Source organism: Chaetodon auriga, chromosome 21 (genome assembly GCF_051107435.1).
Source record: "Chaetodon auriga isolate fChaAug3 chromosome 21, fChaAug3.hap1, whole genome shotgun sequence".
Classification (NCBI taxonomy): domain Eukaryota; kingdom Metazoa; phylum Chordata; class Actinopteri; order Chaetodontiformes; family Chaetodontidae; genus Chaetodon; species Chaetodon auriga.
In genome coordinates, this window is record NC_135094.1 from 14,941,455 (window position 1) to 14,964,058 (window position 22,604).

At 42.0% G+C, this 22,604-nt stretch overlaps 2 protein-coding genes across 8 annotated transcripts in view; both read left to right on the forward strand.

The window, feature by feature from the left end:
* Positions 1–2,544: 2,544 nt before the first annotated feature.
* LOC143339601 (cAMP-responsive element modulator-like) lies at positions 2,545–6,591 on the forward strand. The gene is made up of 3 exons (XM_076760886.1): positions 2,545–2,806; positions 4,155–4,299; positions 5,285–6,591. The coding sequence occupies exons 1-3, from the start codon at positions 2,776–2,778 to the stop codon at positions 5,427–5,429; spliced, it is 321 nt and encodes a 106-aa protein (XP_076617001.1). The 5' UTR covers positions 2,545–2,775; the 3' UTR covers positions 5,430–6,591.
* A 2,241-nt stretch (positions 6,592–8,832) lies between these two features.
* The window catches only part of ccny (cyclin Y), a 37,134-nt gene continuing 23,362 nt past the window's right edge, over positions 8,833–22,604 (forward strand). For 5 of the 7 annotated variants that reach the window (XR_013079381.1, XM_076761384.1, XM_076761382.1 and 2 more), the window contains exons 1-2: positions 8,854–9,165; positions 9,282–9,512. Coding sequence is in view for 6 of the 7 variants with exons in the window: in XM_076761384.1 (XP_076617499.1) it covers positions 9,359–9,512 (154 nt within the window). In the remaining variant the exon portion in view is untranslated. Of the gene's footprint in view, positions 9,166–9,281; positions 9,513–22,604 lie in introns of all 7 variants that reach the window. The other 2 variants (XM_076761385.1, XM_076761383.1) reach the window with 2 other exon arrangements.

A 22,604-nucleotide genomic window follows, 5' to 3' on the forward strand; every position in this document is an offset into this window, starting at 1 on the left:
TTAGTTTTGTCAAACTACTTGTCAGACTTAGCCTAAAAATTATCAAGAGAGAAACCCTTCATTTATCAAGCTAGCTGTTTGACTTAACCCAACAGAACCAACAGTTTGTAGTCACTTGTGTCAAACAGGAAGTATTTTTTTAATGTTAACATACTCCCAAATCCCCCCCCCCCTTCCTCCTTTTCTCCATAATCCAAAGTAGACAAAGTACTGAGAATTTCTAGAGAAATGCTTCACAAACTCTGGGCACTGGTTGAATCATCACGCCTGAGTGGTTGGTTTCATTTATGGTTAAAGCAATCAAGCCGTTATTTGCCTAGTGAAAGAATAAAAGGATAAAGCTCTTTAAGACACCGGTAAGAGGAGGATTAAGAGGTGGCAAAGGAGATAGTGGCAGCTCAGGAGCAACTCTCCTTTAATTGTCTTACTAAACCTGAAGGTTGCCTTACAGCTCCGCTGGTTAAGTTCACCTGAAAACCATAACTTTAAACCTCTCTAATCCCAAAAGAGAAACCTGAGTGAACACCCTGATCAGCAGCCCCAGAATGAACCACATGATATCAGAAGGGAACTGTCACCCATGTGCACCTCTGCCCTACACACCTTTTCACCAGCAAAGCAGCCACGACCAGTGCTGTAAGCATGTCTGAAAGCACATTTACCAGCTCAGTTTATCCTATTACCACCACTGTGCCTACTGCCTCTTCTGCTAATAATGCAAATGAACATACCAAATGATATATCACAAGTTTTACTGCTTGTCATTTTACCATTTTACCCTCCCAGTCTGGCTTTTTCAAGGAGGTCCCAACAGGTGCCTGTCTGCGTGGACGCAGAGTCTGCCGTCTATGGCCACAACCACCATACACACACCACAGCATGAAGCAAGCAGCCTTCAGTACTACAGTGAGGTGCTGCATTGCCTGCAGCCCCATTGTATGCCCCAAATGCCAGGTGACACTTTATAACCAGACTTGCTTGTATTATAGAAGTGTCACAATGAATACACTTGCAGCGTGGAGCTCAATCAAGACTTTTTAAATGTTTAGCTTGGTTATTTGCTTGGGGTTTCCCCTTTCTTCTTGTGTCTGTGTAGTTTCCTCTGAGTGCTCCTGAGGGTTATTTGCTCAGTACCATTTTTAACTATCCATTTGGATTTTTTCCTCAAGGAGATCTCGTCATCCCCTGTGGTTCACAGAAGAAGTCATTTATGGAAAAGGCCAGCGAGCAAACGCCACAGAGACCTCTTGGGTACTGTGGGCAGATGTCAGATGGCAAACAAAAGAACGGTAAGCCAACATTAACCCAGGTCACACCTGATTTCCAGACCAATGCCACCTAGTAGTTAGCATAGGTGGCAAACAAGTTCAGAAAACAAGAAAATAAAAGAGTCAAGGCTTCCTGCACCACCTCTGTACGTCAACGGAAATTATTCTACTGATATGAAACAAAACGAACCTTCAGGGAGAACAAACAAGGCACCAAATCACACAGAAAGGGCCACATATTGGTTAGCAAGGCCATTGTTAGCACAGGCTACGAGATGCATCAGAACTGATTTACTGATCACGTCATATGTTCCTTTTGCAGCTTTCCTCCATTTTTAGTAATGTCTGATTGGGATGCTCCTAATATTTTAGTTAAAAGGTAAAATCTTATATGCAGACTTCTATGCCAAGCAATAACAAATTTCTCTTTATTCAGTATGATTTCATTTGATTTGGTGGCTTGTAAGTTACTCAATTAGTGTGCTTAAGTACAGCTTTGAGGTACTTGTACTGTACTTGAACATTTCTACTTAATTGCTAAGGGGAAGTAATGTGGTATTTACTCTACATATGACAGCTATAGTAATTAATTACTGTACAGATTAAGATTTTACGTACAAAACGTGATAAACTTTTAAAATATGATGCATTTGATAGAACACTGACATTATATAAAATGATAAACAGTGAAATATAATAGTACAACAATCATCGGGGTTCTTGAAAGAAGTGCTTTTACTTTTGTAAAGAACGGGAACACTTCCTCCATCATGGTCTTACTGCCTCCTCGAGTGGTTTAGAAATGATCTTGGGAATTTCCAAACAAAACATAGCACATCATCATATTTCCTCAGAACTTAGGTCCTCAGTTTGCCTCTGTGATTCCTGCAGAGGGAGCCAGCTCCTCGAGCTCTGAGTATGAAATGAGACAGCGGAGAGACAGTGTTTTGCTCTGACAGTGGCTGCATACACACACGCGCACATAGTAACTTGGCTATATGGGTAAGTTGGCTGTATAGTGTAGGTCGTATTTGGATGAAGGTATTCACATGAATGTTTACACCTGATGAGCCGTGCTTTGACGTACAGTGAAAATGTTCTGGGAGGAGAAACAAACGATCAAGATCCAAGATACATCGTCATGATTCTAGTAATGAAAGTACACAAAGTGACATTTCTGGCTGACATTATAATAATAATAAAAAAAAAGAGTCTGAATGAGTCCAGTTCATCCACGTCTGTACAGACATTCCATCCTCCACGAGCTCGAGCTGGAGAAAATTCCTTCTCCAAAGACAAACAGCAGAGCCCCTGACTCATAGCGCTGTGTCGGGGAGAGAGCAAACCATACTGTTGACATCAGGAGGCCAGTGATGTCATGGTGATGTCAATGCCTCTAATTGTAAATTGCACACATAGCCTCGCTGTTGGCTGTGGTAACATTTCAGTCAGAGGGAAGACTCTGAAGGGGACAGTGTGTCTTGGAAAATCTGGGACTACATAAAGTATGGCTGTGACTGGGGATGAGACAGAAACAGGTATGTTTGCTTACTAACATCTCTTTTCATTCCAGATCTAAAAATAGTTTTTTTTTTTTTTTTACATTGTTGCTCAGTGGAAATTCTTATGGAGGAGTCTCTCAAAATACTATTAGAAAAGAATTCACAGTTAATTTGTCAGTATTTGAATTGACATATTTATGTTTTGAAGTGTTTTTTTTTTTTTTTTACCAAACCGCTGTTATGAGTTCAGTAATCCCTTTAATAACATCACAAATAAGCTCCTTTTTTACAGCAAAAGTAGCAAAGGATTGTTGAAAACCTAATTTTCCACAGTCAGCCGCAGCACGCTCACTCCGATAAGAAACGTTTTCACGGGGTCCGCTGGTCTCCTCAGTCATACTCTCCCTCTGTTTCTCCCTCTGTCTCTGTGAAACGCTTCAGCGCTCTGCCCACTCAGAACACATAGCAGCAGTAGCTGACGTCGCTGCTTTTCCTGGAACAGGCCCCCAGCAGCGACATGTAAGCGCAAACCAGCGAATAAGATGTGCATTGACGTCAGTCACTGGCCATGCTGTGATTATATGCTGTTCCTTTTGCAATTCCAACATGGCACAGAATTAATCACTGGTGTGCTGCATTATATGAGGGGCAGTGAGTTCTGCTGGCACTGAGTAAACAATGAACAGAAGGGAAGAAGTAGATAAGAGTGGCACAATCTCTCAATGTGTGTTTCTTTTTCAGCACCGCACACCTGTTTGATAAGCGTGAATGAAATGTGGCATTCAGGCACTTGCACTTTCTGATTTTATCTTTTTATTTGCATCCATTTCGCACCTCATATGCGACCCTTCGCAGCACACACTGAACGAGCAACGCGATAAATCTTGAGAATCTGAAATCAGTTTCAACGACAGTGAATTGAACTAATTCTTATGTTGGGATTGGTTGTTCTTAATATTTACAGCCAGTATGTTCTAGGTGAAACTGCACAGCTGACTGTCACGGGATGTGGTTGACATATCAGACCTGACACTTCATCACAATTCTGTTATAACAGGGTTACGATTTTTAAATTACATCTGCAGGATTTCCAGTGTAATGTACAGAACTGTGGTGTTTTGCAGTAATGTTTGTGAAGCTATGGTGCCTCCTTGGTTACACAAGGATCCAGTTGTTTGTCCAGCAGCTGACGCACACGTTACTTAAGTCTTGTCAAGCTAAGACATTTCTTTGATGTCATTTGTTCAAACCCAGTTTAGTAAATGACTAGTGCGAGACTAGCTGCTAGTTCTGAAAGGCTTTTCACACGAGCTTTGTAATGGACTTACAAATAGCTGGTGCAACCCAACCCTGTTGACCGACGTGTTGTTGTGTGTCTCCCCAGGCACCGCAGGTGACCTGACTGCCTGCCAGCTGCGTAACCCCAGCTCCAGCCTCCCACAGGGGGTGGTGGGGGCCAGCGCTCATAGCTCCCACAAACCCACAGAGGACGCCTTACAAAAGAGGGAGCTCCGCTTGATGAAGAACAGGTAGAGAGGACGGTTCACACTCATCGGCCTGGACATTTTTCAGCCGATATTTGCTCATTTAGATACTGGTATCAGAGCAAACGGTGCCTCATGGTTGACATGAGCACTGACAAGTTAAGTTTTCAGCTGTAAAATGTCCCAGTCAGTACATATCTTGGCCAGTCAGTCCTTCTAAATACCTAATTTAAGGGATCCCAAACAAAAAGTGGTGGATGTTTATGTTAAAATATCAAATAAAATATATTCTTATCTGAATTCCTGAATGTTAATATGGATATTGGCCTTAAACGCACCAGTTTCCCTCTGCTGGACACATTCACTGTATCTTCCTGCAGGGACACAGACACCAAAATGACAATAAGTGCCTATGATAATATGATCCACAAGCCTATCATCAGTCCACCGCATGATTCTCCTCCATCCAGTCTTTAGCTGCTAATTCTTAGGTTGCTTGTCTGCACATCATCTGCTCTGTGACTTTTTCTTTTCCGAGTGAAGAGTGAGTTGACATGGCCAACTGGTGCAACCTTGTGTTTGTAAGTAGCTCAGCTTGTGTGGGAATAAGTCTGGCTTGCCGCTGAGAGAAATTGACTACCCCCTGCTTTCATCATGCTCTTCGCTTGCTCTCTGTCGAAGGCCTTGAGCTTACTGTGTGTTTCCTGTAAACAACCTTGTGTCACTATTGGCACTGACTCTCACTATACTGGTTTGCATATTCCCTGTCCTCCCACATCCCACATTTTTTATTTATTTATTTTTTGGAGGGGGGGGTTTGTTTATGACATCCTCCTATCCCGAAGGCATCTAGCGTCACGATCTTGTTCATAATCATTGTCATCTAAACATTCTCATCTCTCACTACACACGAGAAAGGCTGCTTTCCCCCTCAGTGTAAACGTATTTATGAGTGCCCTGTCGTATCTGGGAGAAAAGCCAAGATGTCGAGGCTTCTTCTTCACAGTAACGGTGTTGTTGTTGCTTCCAGGGAAGCCGCCCGGGAGTGTCGACGAAAGAAGAAGGAATACGTCAAATGCCTTGAAAATCGCGTGGCCGTGCTCGAAAATCAAAACAAGACTCTGATCGAGGAGCTGAGAGCCTTAAAAGACATCTATCGGCACAAAGTCGAGTGATCCCTCAGACTGGTGGAGGGACCGGGGCTGTGTGTGTGGACTGCGTTGGCGTTCATCTGTGAGGGTGTCTTGAGGATCTTGGTTCTCCTTATGCAGACACACGTGCACACAAACCCGTGAATAACCACACACTCACACAAAACACTCCTTGTCCTTGCTATTAAATGTGTTTACATGATGATGTCAGTGTTCCTGGCTCTGAATTATCCACGCACCACCACCAGCAGAAAACAAGAGCCTCGCTTCAGGTCAGGGTTATTAGAGGTGTTACGAGGGGCTTACGTCCCTTTGAACAGGGAGGCTTCCAGAGAGAGCCATGAACCAGCTGGAGACCCGCAACGCCTTATTGGAGATGGAGAATCAGATGCTGATGACAACGTCAACAAACAATACTAGATCTGTCGCTTAGCCTTTTACCATCATCATCACCTTCACGGCACTTCTTTATGATCACTTGTATAATTTGGCTCTCTTGAAACACTAAATCCATTGCTAGTCTTTGCGATGCTCTGTTTTGCTGTGCAGGGTTTGTTCAAGAAATGCTGCCAGAGGCCAAATGTTCAAAGGGAATCGGGCCGTCGGGGCTTCACGTAATAATGTTTTTATTTCATTCCACCTCAGAAATCCTGATGCAAGCACTATGACCAGGAATTAACACCTGCCGCATTTATCTCCCATATTCCTTTGTCTTTAATGTAGGAGCCTGCTGGAAGCTATTGTGCATCTATGTGAGGGGTTATGTGCTTCTAACCTGTGGCATTCATTATTTATGAACCTGCTTTTTCTTTTTTTTTTTTGAATACCTGTGCAAAGTTTGTAGAAAAAGGGAAGAAAAAAAAGATTTATCTTAATCTGAATATGTATATATTTAGTTAACAAATGCACACATTTGTGGAAAGTGGATTCATTTGCTGTTTTAACTTGACTGATTTTTGCTTTGTCTCAGTATACGTGGCTGAATTTAGAAGTTCTTTGTATTTGGGTCATTTTGAGTGACATTAATCAGAAATTTGATGCAAACTGAGCTTTTTAACAGCCACCCCTGTTGGGGCTTTGGTTCTCCTCTGTAACACCTTCGCTGTTGTCTTGTTATGCCTGCACCTTATTTACAGTGCAATTTCTTTGAAATGTATTTGCTTTAATAAAGTTCTTGCTCAGTCTCTGCCTTGCTTTCACACAGAGTAAATATAAGAGCTGCATAGAGGACACACAGTCGAGCATTAACCAGGGTCCTGACAGAGATAGCATTTGTAAAGGAAGCCGTAATGAGTGAGTCATCAGTGCAAAAGCTCCATTATGAGCGTTTGATAAAGCTTTTATCGCAACGCTGAGGCTCAACCTCGGGCTCAGAACGCAGTGTGCTGTCCTTCAAATGATGACCCGACTCGATTGCTATAGGGCTGTCAGCGAGAAGCACAGCAATTTATCAGCTTTAACGACTTCCATTGCCTGTTGTCGATGGACAGACATCTTGTGGAAGAGCCACACTGTTCATCCCACAGTGCATGCTGGAAGAAGGGGTAGCAGGATGAGTATTTAAACCCATTTTCCATAAATCATATCCAGAGGAATGTGGATGTGCTATGGGGCAAGGAAAGGTTGGCCCAGTTTTCAGTGATGGCACTCTTTGACTTGGAGGATACAATTAAATTCTCACATACTCCAAAATATGTTGTAAAAGGAAAAATATGTAGCTTTTTGAGGCAGATATGTGCCAACACATACCAAAAGAGTTCCTGACATGGCAAGTATGACCTCTAAAGGAAAATGGAAGACTAAAACACCTCAATTAAATGTCCACATGATTGTTTGTGCTTCATCTTCACTGCTTCGTGCTTCCTGTTCTGTCACTCCCCATGTGCAGTTTGTTAGGGATGCATCACGGAAACAAAACAGCCGAGGAAAGAATCCAATACCACTGAGGCTTGCGCTGCACCTGGGCCTATTGTGAAACCTTATTCCTGTCCAGTCTGTAAGAAAACACAGTCAACTTCCACCCAGACAGAGACAGAACGACACTGGAATGCACCCACAGGGAGAGCAAAATATTGTCCAAATACAGCCATAAACTACAGTCAGCATTTAAATATTTCCATGCCAATGAAAGCAGATGGAATGAAAAGAGCCATTAAAACATGTCATTGTCTCTGCCGAAGCCACTGATCATTACAAGGATTGGTTTGCCTGTAATATGTAAAATGCTTCCAAATGCTGGGCACCAATTCAGCTGCAGCACACTCTGCAGCCTATGAGCTCGATTTGCAGGAACAAATTTGCTTGTGTATCTTCTTAAAAGTTTAAAGATGAAACTTGAGGAATAGAAGAGAGCTTCATGTGATAAATGCAAAGCACAAAACAAAAAATAAATTCGGATCACAAAATACCTTTTCTTCATGTGGGTGCCGTCTGTCATGACCTGCAATGCAGCTGCAGGACCAGCAGGTTGCACTACTGCGCCATGTCTGATGATATCAACCACTGTAATCATGCAAAAGGCCTATCCGTTCTCATTCTGTTATCAGTCTCCAGGATCGCTAGTGATGATCTGAGCCATGACCGACCAGGCTGCACATTGTCTCATCATCTCAGAAAACATATCAAAGGATTAAGCTATTCCTCAGGACGTCACTTTGTTTATGTTAATCCCACTCTCCTCCAGAGAGATCTAGTTTGAACAGTCATTTCACGTTCAATCGAAGCCCATATCATCGGTCAAGATCAAACAATTAACTGACACACACAAATATGGGTAAAAAGGAAATGACACATGTCCATGTTTGGCTCTGTGACATGTCGTAACCCTGGGATGCGCAGCAGCAGCGTTCACCCACCTGTTAAAGTAAAAACATTTTTTTTATATTCCATTCAATTTTAATATTGTTCATATTTCATTGTATCCCCATGGGACTGTCATAATTGTCCATGTATTACATCGTTGTAACCACCCACTTGAACCGGAACCTTTTCCCTAACAGCCACAGCACAGAAGGTTTTTTTAAGATGCGTTTAGGAACTGCTAGAAGTGTTGTAAATTCTAAAGACCTAACGTACGATCCATCTCCCGCACTACAGAGAACTCAAAAAACAAAGCACCAGAATACAAGTCAAGGTAACTGATGGTAAAAAGAACACTGCTACTGCACATCTTTCTTTGAATTGTTTTTAAAGTTAAACAACATACAAGGACCAATGCTTTACCTCGAAAAGTTGTGGTTAAATTTGTTGTTTCTTCAATAAACATATCTAGTCTTATATAAACATAATTAATTTATTCTAATTGTTTTCTTTTTGGCTTGTGAGACTGAAAAAAAAAACACTATATGGAAGTCATTCAAAAGTGCGAAACAATTTCTTAACTCCATTATCTAATTCCGACTTTACGGGGAGCACTTGAAAGCAACGCGACAGCGGATGTAGCGGCAGCAGTCTACAGTACATCGGCAACCATGTAGCGCTGAGAGCAGAAATATCTCCCCTCGACTAGCTAAAGTATCACATCCTCACATTCATTCTGGTCGCCATAAGGTAACAGTACATCAAAATGCGTTTGTGAAGACAACTGGACACCCGGACGGAAACTACAAGGCGAGGGAGTCGAGTGTGAAAGCGAAGCCTGTACCATAGAGGTACTATCTGCCCTCGCCTGGACATTTGGGAGAGGACGTTGGGATACTCTTCTGATTTATTACTCTACCTTGGCGTTTTATCATCTTTTTAAATGACTGAACTTGTGTGGGTAAGCGTATTTTAGACTCCGGTGGGGAAGGGCGTGTGTCGCTAACAGAACTGGGGTTCGTAGTTTGCACCAGGTCTGGCTGTCGGCGTTACCGCCCCGTTTTTTCTCTCCTGTAGTAACGCTAGCAGCACTGCCAGGGGAAGGCTGAAGACACAGTTTGGGGTTCGGACTACGACCAAAGCCTGCTGACACCATGGGGAATACAACCTCGTGCTGCGTTGCCTCGAGCCCGAAACACCGCAGGAACAACCACTCCAGGCTCGAGCCCTACCGGCCGGAGCCGGAGCTCAGCCGCGAGGACACGGGCTGCAACCTCCAGCACATCAGCGACAGGGAAAATTTAGACGGTAAGCTGCACTCAGCCTCTGCTCACTGACTTGTCTGAATAATATTTAAATAATATAAGAAACAACACACACCAGCTCTTAAATGTATTATTATTATTAGGCTATTTATTGTATATGGCTGGGGACAGTGCTCTGCAAATGCCCCATGTCTAAAAGATTGTGCTGTCGTATTAACAGATAATGAGAGCATGAAACATCTGTGCAATGGACCCACCCACCCGTCACCCCAGTAACTAACGTTACAATCTGTAGGCTTCCTTGTCATTGGACTTCCAGCATGTTGGAAATCAGCCATATGCAGCTGTTGAAGTGATCAAACGCTTTCCTTCAGTAAAGGTTGTGCGAATGTATCAAAAGTGAAAGTACTGTAGAATGGCCCGTTTCATAGTGTTATACACTTATATTATTAGATGGTTAATGCTGATGCATTGCGGAAGTATTGTGTAGGCAGATTTTCTGAAAATAAGTGCCAAAACTTCGTGCCTGAACAGCAGGTCAAGCCACCTTTAATTCAGATGAACGCGTCCAAAAACGGAGTACAACGTGAGGTGTATTGTTGCTTTAGAATCAAGGAAAGGGAAAACTGATTCCAGATAATACTTGAAAATTGATTTGCATAGTAAACAGGCTGCAGTGTTATTGATACACTAATGGATCTTTGCACGTTGTGAGAAAATAAGGGGTTACGGTTGGACTATTGACTAAATGACTTGATAAGAAAGGGAACATGGAGCAAATGCATCATGATTCTAAAGGTGATCATAAGTTTGGTATGCAAAATCTTAATCTGTAAAGGAACTAGTAATTCCAGCTGTCAGACAATTGTACATTTCAATGGTGTATAAGAAACTTAAAATAGGCAAGTAAAGTATAAGAACCTCAAAATTGTGGCAGTCATTACCAAAGTGGGATGCAAGAGTACCAGTGTATTTTTGCTGGGGAAAATACCATATTAATGTCCATATTAGTTTCATTTATCTTCCATCCCTGTTACACACTGACTGCTTCCAGGTTGGTGCTGCCTCAGACAAAACCTGGATATTTGGCGGTCTGTGGTCTACAGCATTTCTTTGTTGGGTTATTTTACATGAACAAAGTGGAAATCACTCCATCTCTGGCTTGGATGTTATCCAGAAGGCAGTTTGAATGAGTCTGCTGACTTGGTGTCGGACCCTGAGCTTGCGTCATTTTCCCCATGTGTCTCTGTGTGAAAGGGTGTGTGTAAGGTTGGGACAGCATGTTGAAGGGCGAGTGTGAATTCATGTTCCAGTGGGAGGTGATGTGATAATGATGGACAGTGTCTGTGGTGGGATGTCCATTCATTTCCTACAGGGGGCTGAAGAGGAAATGAACAGCCTCATGCTTCATTCCTCATTAACACCAGTGCACTCTGCTGTCCATATGAGATCCAATGTCCCCGGGGCCCATCGGGTGATTTCAGGGGTTGCCCCAGCAAAATGAGGAGCAGTTTAGAGACAAACAACACTTTGATTTGTTATTTACCAAAACAAATATAGCATGCTTTATTACACAACAGTTCTGAGATTGAATTCATTGAAGCACAATTTTATTGATTTCATCAGGGTCTAATGAGGACTGTCTAATTGTGTATCACTGACACACAAAAAATAGGTACCTCAGTGATTAGTAAGGAAATGGGGAGGAGAGAGAGGGAGAGGAAGGGAATTCAGGGAAGGAAATCATCCCAGCATGCCACCACAGTAAGGAAATTACCTACAATGCATGAGAAAATGTGCAGTTGCTACAAAATGTAAAACAGCCCTAATGCTGGTTGTTGGAGCAAACTCAGTGCAGGTCGCAGTAGAGCACCCAGCCTGGCAACACATTGTCTCAGTCCTCAAAGTGAGTAAAAAACAAGGCTTTTGTCACACAGCGCACAGATACAAATAGCACAAACAGCCCTTCATAGGGTGGTTTGATGCCAGCCAAAAACAGGTCAATATGCCACTTTGAATTATGTGTGTCTCAGTTTCTCTGGCATGGCAGGTTTCTTCCTGAAGCTACATTGCTCAGTCTAAATGATGTACTGTAAAAAAAAAGGCCAGTCATCCTCACGTCACTCCTCGCTGTGAGGATTGGGCTCATACTGAGTAATCAAGGAAGCCTCGGGTTTTGAACAGTGCCCTCTTCCTTATTGATTGAGCAGGCGTGGTACAGGTCAAATGTGGTTTGATGATGGTTTTTGAAGACCGGTACAGTAGTTTTGCACATAGTCCCTCTATCCATCCATTCTCTGCTGCTTTTCTGGGTCTGGGTTGCAGTAGTAGTGGGATAAGCAAGGTATCCCTGACATGCTCCTTTGTCACTTCCTCCTGCTCATCCTCAGGGGGATCCCAAGGCATTCCCAGGCCGGATGGCATATATATAATCCCTGTCAGCATGTTCTGGGTCTACCCAGTGATGTCCTGTTAGTTGGACGTGCCTGGAATACCTCCACATGGAGGCGTCTGGGGGCATCTTAATCAGATGTCTGAACCACCTTAACCAGCATGTTTTCCTGTGAAGGGGCAGCCGCTCTGCTCTGAGATTGTTGGGGTGAGCCCAGTCACCTAACAAAGCAAAGTCAAATTTGGTTGCTTGTATCTGAAATCTCATTCTTTCAATCATTACCCAAAGTTGGAACAGTACTAATTATATCTATGTGTACTTTTGACTCATTTAATGCCATACAAAAAGATGGATCGATATCGACCTCAAACATAGAACCTGTAAATTTTGCCATTTTTCCGTAGCTTCACTGTTTATTTTGCTGGTTGGTCTGTTGAATTTGGTGTTAGCACATCCTGTGGCTAATATGGCTAGGAGCATCTATTGTAGACCCACACGCTGCAGCAGTGTTGGAGTATTTGATATTGAGGGACAATCAAGAGAACCTGAGTGAACATAAAGCCTCATTTGAAGCCAATTCAATGACCAGAGCAATAGGTTGGATGTGAGAAACTCAGAGAGTCAGAGAATGCCATCATTGAAAACCGGGTCAGTCTTTCCTTGCCCTGAGCACGTCCACATTCCTCTTGATGTAATTTATGGGAAATGTTTAAATACTCGTCCTTTTGTGTCATCTCACATAGCCAGAGCTAACATTATCTCCACACTTCATACTGCAACACGCGCTCAGCTGGTTTTGCTCTTCCAGGAAAGCTCCCTCTGCTGTGTTCTGTGCAGCTATGTGTGTCTGTTGCTGCTGTGTGTAAATGTACTTGGTAGACAAAACAGCTTTTGGCATATACCTCATTTTCCTTCCTTTTTGGAGCCAATAAAGACATCCGTTTTTTCCCCTACATTGCTAATACAGTGAAAAGAAGAAGAATAATGTTTTGAGTGGAATATCCTGATTATTTACATTATGAGTTAATCTGTTGGTTATTTTCTTAATTAATTGTTTGGTCTATAAAGGGTGAGGCAGGACTCATTGCAGGTTTTACAGATTGCCACAACAGCAGCTTAAAAAATATTATCCTCTTTTTACCGTATTAGGAATGAACAATATTCAGTGGCTGATGGTTAATGTTTATTGAAAGTATTGTCTAAAATGTCTCTGTAACCCTATTGTCACTGCATTTAAATGTATTACCAGCACAGGAGGTCATTGGACAAGAGGTCAAAATGACCAACAAATCCAAACACAGAGCTTGGAATTGTGCCTCTTAGAATAAATGGCACGATGAAAGGAAAGGGAGAGTAAGAACTGGTTTCAAGCTGGTTTTTAGTGTTTCGCCTAAGCTGTTTACACAAGTCTTAAGATAACGGCCCTTCGACTGTGTCACTGGACCTCTAAATGCATTCCACAGCCAGAGGACTCCTCTACCGATCCTGTGGAAGAACACGGCTTGATCCAAGCAAATGGGAAAGTCACATATACTGTAGGTCATCATGCCTGTGCCCGATTATAGTAGAGAGCTGATATAATCTCGAGGACTTTGTGAACAGTAAATATGAAAATGCACGAGGAGACCACATGATGCAGAGAGATTTGATATGTTTTTTGAAAGAGTGACGTAATAGTCGCTCCTGGCTTTTATCTTGCTTGATCATCTCTCAAAAAGGAGGGCAATGTGATGGTAATCAAGCTCGTGTTGTGTTTGATTTGGTTTTACAAATAGTGTGGATAATGCATGCCTGCCTCGCCTTGTGCTGTGTTCTTATATGTGTGACCCCGGCTGCATTGAGCATGTGATGAGAAAAAAAAATCAGCCGTGAGAACTGCTGACAGTGGTGATGACACACGCGCGCGCTCCTGCGTTTGCACAAACGAAACACACAAAGTGCTCATTGAACAGCTTCTTTATAAGTATGAGAGGGTCTTTCAAGGAAATGCTTTCACACATCAGCAGTTCAATGTGATTTGCCTGGTCATTATCTCGCTCTCTATAGCATCTACAGCCCTGTGTGTTCACATCATAACTTATATACCAGTCAGAGATGAAGATGCTGAAGATTCATACCCCTCCTGACAGCCTATTAATGTCCATTTTTGTTCAGTCTGTCATGCTGTATAGGTGTCACAGCACGTATATCTGCTTGTTAATACATCTCCAATACCATGAGACCGGTCTCACAGGGTCATTTGTCTTTGACTGAGATAAAGACACGTTGTCTACCGTGGACATACAAGTGTAAAGGGTAGTTAAGTTTTATGGTTGCTGTCAATACATAGTCAAATTAATTGATTACCAACAGGAGGAACTCACTCGTGAAATGCTCCTGCTGTTGGGTGAGTATGGTTTGACTGGTGGCTGGTGTGGTCACTGAGTAGATTCGACAGTCAAGGTGCTTTTAATATAAAAAATGCAGGGATTGTTACATAAGGATGTGTTTACCAAAGCCTAGAAAAAGTAGCTTTTTGAAAATTGGACGATGTTGTCCAGCAACAGTGACGTAAGTATAAAGGCTTCATAAGCATGAATTAACACTTCTATCTGAGTCTTTTTAAAACAATAAATCCAGCAAACAGGTCATGGCACTGTACTTGAACTAATCTCATATGTGAATAGAATGAATATCTCCATTCTTCATAATCACGTTGTCACCTGTACTTTTTTAACTGCAGCCCTTTTCTTAGCTCCTTTTGAGAAAAATGAGCTGACTGAAAATCAGTTGACTTGCTAAAATTCAGATTTGTTGCAGCATGCAGAAGTAGGAGATTTCACATAGAACAGGGGTGGGGAACCACGGGCTGGGAGACCGTTTGGTTTGGCCTGTGAGGCAATTCATAAATATAAAAAAAGAAAAGCAGCGATTAAAAAAAATAATATGTTCCTCCGAGTGGTCCCTGAACGCAACACACATGTATCAGCTGATACCACTTCAATGCATCATGCTGACTGTCAATAAAAATTGACCCTTGATGGGAAAAGAATAAGAGAGGAATATGGAGGACAAGTTGAGCAGAGATTAAGATTACAGATTGTCATCTACGTGTAGCTCGTGTTGCTCAATATAACTAAATTCACCATCATTGCAGCGCTCAGAAGAGGGAGGAAAATTCTTTGCAGTTTGCAGACCATCCAAAACAACAGCTGAGCTATTTTAAACTAATTTGATCAGAGAACATTATAATGATGTATTACTGCACAGCAGCTCTAAGTAAAGGTAAGCCTAGGCCACTTACAATGTCTCAGAAATAAGAGAGAATGGAAAATGAGATGGAAGATGAAACAGATGGATCTCTCACCCTGTTTGGGTTTTACTTAACACAGACATCTGTAAATGAGCAATAGCTCCGGGCCCAGCATTCATCTCTGTCTCATCAGTGTTAAAGTTAGTTATTTCTGGAGCGTGCGTGCACACACACACACACACACACACACACACACACACACACACACACACACACACACACACACACACGCACAGACACACAGAGTCAGTCGGCTTTCCATCACTTATGAGGACATTACGTTGACTTCCATTCATTCCCTGGAGATAACCACGACCACTGCTTCCCTACAATTTAATGATTGACGTCATGAGGACTTGCGCTTTGTCCCCAAAAGTGAGGTGAGCCCCCACAATGTCACTGTGCAAACACATTTATGTCCCCAGAACATTAGTAATACATGTCCAGATATACACACATGCACGGACGCACACGCACACGCGCACACACACACACATATTGATGAGTCTTACTTGCCGGCTAATTGAAATCTGGACATGGATTATTCATGCCTGGTTGATGAGCCTGGGGAGTCTCCTAACTATGAATTCCAGACGAGTTGACCTAGATGTACGGTGTGTGATACGAGCTTGTTTTGATTGTTGCTGAGGTGAAAATGGTCCTGATTGTGCCAGGATTTTCTATGTCTTATTTAAAGATGCACACGTTTAGATTGCTGGCAATTTTACCTTTTCCCAGCCAGTCCAGTTAATGCATGAAATTAATGATAAATACATAAATCACATAAAAAGATATTCTCATTAAAGAACAAATGGGTTCTTCTCATATGCATTTTTGGAGTATGAACCGATTCCTTCCATTTCACTCATTTTGGCTCTTTTCCTGTTTTTTTGACCAGGCTTCAGCAACACTGGAAACTAGGGCAACTTATTATTTTCGTTATCAAATAATCTGCCAATTATTTTCTCAGTTAAGTGAGGGAACTAGGCATGCATGAAGTCAGAAAATGTCAGTGACAAATGACAGCAAAGTTTTTTAAGACCAACAGTCTAAAACCTGTAGATATTAAGGGTTACCGTCACACAGTACCAAGAAAAGGCTCAAATCCTCAGAATTTGAGAAGCGAGAGCTGGCCATTTGGTATTTTTGCTTGAAAAATGTCATAAAACAATCAATGGATTATGAAAAATACAGTAGTTGATTAATTTTCCATGTCTTTTTCAGCTTTAATGTACGAATTGCAGTTCCTGCAAGTGTATTAATGCACAAAAAAGTCTAATAGATTATTGAATTTTCTGTGTAGCACATATAGTGCTAATTGGCTGAAATCCATCCTTTGATAACTCACGTTCCCGTGTCACAAGTTTTAAATCTAAAAATCAAAAACAGATTGAAGAACGAAGCAGTCTTTTAGTGAACGGAGACAAAAGAGCCAGCTCTTCAAACGGATTCAGAATGCCCCGACTACAGTTTGATGAGCTGTCTGAAACCAGGGCAGTAAATGTCACAGTTTGGTGTCAGCCTCTCACAGTTGACGGATTCTTTGTACATCCACAGTTTAATATATTAGACATTCAGCCATCACTCAGGGCATAAAAGAGGCAGTGATAAGTGTTTGGGTTTGGAACGAGCTGTTTGATGGGGTGTGACTCTCACTTTGTCTTACTCTGTTAACATGTTTTTTTTTTTTTTGTTCAGATCAGAGTCACCAATGCTTTTGTGATCACTGTCACTGTTGCAATCTTCACCTGACCTGAAAACAGCAATTTCATACATACTCTGAATCATTGTTTCAAGGCATTTTGGGAAATGTAAGACATTATAATGTACAGTCCAAGTACACAAGGCAGGTTCAGGGAAACTAAAAAAAGCATTAATTGCAACGTGTGACATAACGCATAAAATGCATAGAACAATTAGTTGATGGACAGAAAATTAAACTGCAACCATTTTGATAGCTGATTAATCATTACAGTCATATTTCAAGCAAAAAATGTCAAATATTTGACAGGTCCGCCTTTTCAGATTTGAGGATTTGCTCATTTTCTCTGTCATATATACATATATTACAATAGTAAATTGACTGTTGGTTGGATAAAACGCATCATCCAAATATGTCACACTGGGCACTTGTTGGAAATACTAATTAATTATCAGATTCTAGTGATATTTTCACTCCTTTCACACAAGCAGACAGATATTCAAAAGTTAGAAGGTGGAACAAGAAAATGTTTGGCAGTTTTGCTTAAAGAATGACAATGATAATGATAATGATAAAGGATTAGTCAAGTAATCATTTCAGTGCTTGTCATTCTTTCTTTCTCATGGTACTTTTATGTAGTTGCTAATTTGACAGATGCATAGAGCATAATGCTGGAAAAAAATTTCCACAGTGTTTGGTATTGGCAGTAGAGTCATTTCTGCTTGTCATATGTCATCAGCATTGGCGGTTGTTGATGATTGGTGCTTGTCAAATTAAGTGCTTTGCTGGGTCTGGGATGCTCCCCTGCACTGTTGAGAACACCATGTATTTCCAGCACAGTCTGTCTGCTGGGATTTGTTTGCCTAGAGTTATCTTATCAATGCAGGTGTAGGAAACTGGGATAGTGGGCAGAACACGAATGGTAAGCCTTGCTGCAAAGCCAGGCCTTCACATTCAGAAAGTTCACACGCATGTTGACATCTTGCAGCTGACCTGGACTACCTCAGTCCCTAACTAAGCACTGCTTCTGGGTAAAGTGCCTTTGACAAATGCAGGTTCGTGTGCACATCCATCATGCTCACTGTAAGAGTCTGTTTCATTTGTTATTGTGTTGGTTATTTTGTATTTGCTCCCGCCTCTAAACTGACAGCCACAGCGACTGAAATAGTAGACAAACTGGAAGTATGCTCTTTGCTGCCAAGCTGCTGCACTGTAGTGGCATTAAATAGCAAGTAGCAGAAGTGTTTGTGAGAGTCTGGATCACGTCTGCTTAAGTGACTCACAATCATTGCCTTATAAAAACAACTCATCTCCTTGACTACTTGCTCACAAAAGCCAGCAATTTCCCAAAAGGAATAACAAATCATTTCAGAGGGAATGGCTTCCATTTTAAAAACAAATTAACTGATTCACAGAGTGTTAATGAAAATGCAATTGCCCGTGACAATCTCATCCCGGTGTCTCGTTTGGCTTGACTCGGCCTACGCCTGGGAAGACACATTTACTGCCCACAAATTACCTGCTCCTGTGTTCACTCATAGTGCCGCTGTCTCCAGAGAAATTCACATTGTAATGGTCTTCTGTCAGTCCGGATAAAGAAAAGGGATACAGCCTCTGGATCACTGAGCACAGTCAGAGAAAGTGTCTTTGTGACACAGACATTCATTTTCAGTTCTATTGAGTTGTAGCACCTATAACACTCAGTCTGTATATGCAGAATAATGCTGCCATTGTGTGAACACCTTTATACTCCACTGCACTTGGTTTTGCATTGTGCTTTTACGAGAAATGAGAAAAATAGCAATGAAAGCCTTTTGCAGTATTTTTCAAATGTGCTTAATCAACATGAAAATTTCATTTTTATTCCATAAATTGATAAAACATTGACATTTTGGAGATGGATAGCAAAATGCTAATAGAAACCCTGGATGTGGACTGTCAACCTTCTGGCTTATGGGCAAAACACCTGCAAAAGTAGTGCAGATCCACACAGAGCTATTAATAGGTGTGTTTGAAGTCAACCCTGATGTTCCCCTGAGACTAAGGGGAGAAATAGGGTTGCCCCTCATGCCCACTGTACATTTAGGTTCCACCTCTGATGGTCAGAGCAGGTTGATACTGCTTAAGAGTGAGAAAAAAAAAAGGATTTGGGCAATAAAATTGCTTCACCTGTTTGTTTTGGTTTTGTGCTGTCAGAGTGTTAAGCTCATGCTTTCGGTAGGGCAGCTGTGTAGTGATGCGTGAGAATGCCAGTAGCCTTTGTGATCCAGGTCTTCACCTCATTGTTCAGAGAGTATTCCCTGAATCCAACTTGTCAAGAGTGTGTGTTCTTGTAAGCAGTAAGAACAAAAATCAGTGAATGCCCATGTTTGAGTGTTAAGTAGATTCCCATCAGTGCTCTTGAATGATATAATCAGAAATCAGCTTACATAATGCAATCTGTCTGTTTGCTCGCTGAAGTGGTGCTTTCAGCCACACACACGCTTGGGAACTGGACTCAATGGCAATTAGATGTGGTGTTTGGGAGCTCAAGAGATCATTTGGGCACAGCTGTCAGCAGGCCACTTGCATTACTGGCAAATTCGTTCTGCAAAATGGGGGAGATGGCTTGTCTTGCTTTGAGCAGAGAGGACAGAGACATCCAAATTCTACAGACAGATCAAGTTTACAGGGTTAGTCTTTGTCACCATGTTTGACCTTACAGAGCTCTTCACAATAGGATTTGAAGGAGATTTACATTCATTCCCTCACACTCGAGTCTGACTGTGAAACAGAGACCTAAAACCAACTGATTACATTATGCTGCCCTTTTTTCCACCACACACTGCACAAATGTTACAGAAATGTGTTTCTGACCAAAAGCCTCCTGTTTAAGACGGGTTGATTATTTATGTGTCTGCTTCAGGCTCAATGCTGAAAAAAATGTGAGCAAAATAGTGGTGTATAAAATCTGCCTTGTTTCAAAACATATTGCATGTGTCTGAAGAAATCCCAAATGAAATGAGGCATTTAACATAAACCTCCCATGATAAAGGAACTTCTTTGCTGTACTTATTCCAGATCTACTGTGCCATACTGATTGAATTGCATAGATTAGCTCGTCCATTCTCATGACATTACATCAGCCCTCCAGCTGCTGCTGTTGGGTTTAATGCATAAACTGCAATGTGTGTGGATGAAGCAACATACGTTTTGTCCCTAGAAATATTACGTCCCTGCTTAACCAGTAAACTGTGATTTAATTTAATAACATTGGAGCCCATCTGCAGGGCCACGGCATGTAACTAATTATGTATTTATTGGAATATTCTGTCATTGTCATAGACTGCATTAAACATGGACTGTCTCTGTGACATCACCCATAGTTTTCTCAAGTGCCACTGTGAAGCTTAGTGACAGTGAGTCCAGCCATTGTATTGTCCAGCCATTGAACCTGTACTCTATCTTGGCAGTGCCTGACTCCACCTTACTCCCGGCTAAAAAACATGGCCAATGAGGTGGAGCCTGGATGGAGCCGAGATGAGCCGAATGAAGCCTGGTTGCTGAAACCAAGTAGCTAGCTGTCACTCAGAGTGGTCATGCCCCTAGTTGGTTTTAGTGCCAGGCTGTAAACATCATTTCTGCTGTTAATTTGATGGTCTATGGGGATTGACTCACTTCTGGAGCCATTCAAGTGGCCATCTGAGGAACTGCTTTTTTTGGCACCTCTACGTTGGCTTCTAGGTTGCCGTTTGATTATTACACAGGTGAAACTCAAATTTAGAAACAGGGATAAATGCCCAGTTATCAGTATTCACAGATGTTTTCATCTGTCTGATGTGTAGTCCATACTGTCATCAATTATCATACTAGTACCATCATATGCTATGAACTCAAATGTGGACTTTCATGTGACATCCCTGTCAGGGTCATCACTGTACAATCACGTGATGCTCTCTCCTGTAAACAAAGCTCAGGTTTGCATAGATCATGTCTGATGTAGTGGGGACAATAGCGAGAGAAGCCATGTTGTCTGTGCTGATTCTAGTGGAAGTCAGGCCTAATTTGGCCAGCTAACTGAGCATGCAGTCATCAGATGGGACCACTTGAGTAGCTGGTGGTTACTTGGTGAGCAGGTGTGGAGGTAATTACATGCTACTGATTGGTTGTTAGAAGTTGTCTGCCAGCATGGCACAAGACCATCTGACCAGCTATCCAGACTATAAAAGATAGCTCGACTGACATAATTGTTCACTGCGAGACTTTGCTTCAGTGTGATTATGGTGCAGCGGATGTGCCATCTGTTAATTTTCATCACAAGGGATTTGTGAAAAGTATTATTTATCATTTCATTTCATATTTTAAGTCACAAAAATATAATGCTACACTTGATCCTTGAGGGTATTCTGTTGAATTCCTCTTTTATTTGCTTCTTCCGTGCAGTTTGTATTGGAAAGGTTGGTATGAAGAGTGTCCCTGAACCAACAGACGTTTGATCAGATTCTCAGTGTATTATTTGAGTAATGCATCCATCCATTTCTGCATCCTCAGTCCAGAGCGCTTGGTCGGAGCCTATCCCAACACACATTATGCAAATGCTCCCATTCTGTGTCAGCTACCAAAATGTCTACAGTACATGTGTGTGTACATGCCTGATAGAAGCCATTGTTATTCTGGTATGTTGGCCTGTGTTTGTGTTGATTTATGCATGGGTGCTAATGCCTGTATGGGGGAATGTGTTTGTGCATGGCAACATTTGTGTGCTCACATGTGTTGTGTGGAAATGTCAACCCAGACAGAATATGACAGAGTTTGGCACAGATGGCCCTCCTGTCATCCTCAGCTCCTTCCACAGCTTGACACCGGATGAAGCTCACAGAGAGAGAGAGAGAGAGAGAGAGAGAGAGAGAGAGAGAGAGAGAGAGAGAGAGAGAGATTAAACAAGGAGCTGTGACAGGAGTGGAGGGTGGTGGCAGGCTAATGCATCACGGTTGAACATTGGTCCAGCAAACACATTTCTAATATTTACGTCTTTATCTTTAGAGCATAAACCACACTTTTTGAATTCAGAATAGCGACATTTTTAGAAAGAAATAACGTGAGAGCATACAGTAGTTACAGCAAGCTGTGTAGTGTCATTGGCTGTTATGTTCTAGCTGCTGGATAGTGCTGCTTTAACTCCTTTGCACGACATTTTGCATTGAAATACTTTTATGGAAACCCAGCTAAGGATGCTTATGTGAAATACCCTGTAGTACCATGAAACACATACTGCATGTATCCGGTCTGCTGCCAGCAGGCACAGACTTTTTTCTCCCAGATGTAGGTAGCTGATGTTGATCCCTCATAGTGGTGCATGGATCATGTTCTGAAGGACAGATGGTCGATGGCAGGAGAGGAGCTTCAGGGGTTATATTGCCTTTTTAAACATTACATGGCTGTCCTGTTGAAACATGCACCTTTGTTACCTTCACGTTCCCTCTGCGCTCAGGAATGGAACATGAATATATGCTATTCATCTCCAGCAAAATCGTGTTGTTCTAGAGGAACCATATACATTTGTGTTGTGGATTTGCAAAATTTGAGAACACCAGTGTTCTTCCCTGCAGGTTGTTATTTGTGTGTTTGATTGTAAGACCTATTTCTCCTGTGTCCCTACTTCATTTCTCTATAGTGCTGTTCCCCCTAATAGGCCATCTCTTTCCCATGTGTCAGCAGGTGTAGGACCCTGGCGCCTGTCCACCCAGGTGCCCCTTTGTACCATAATTGC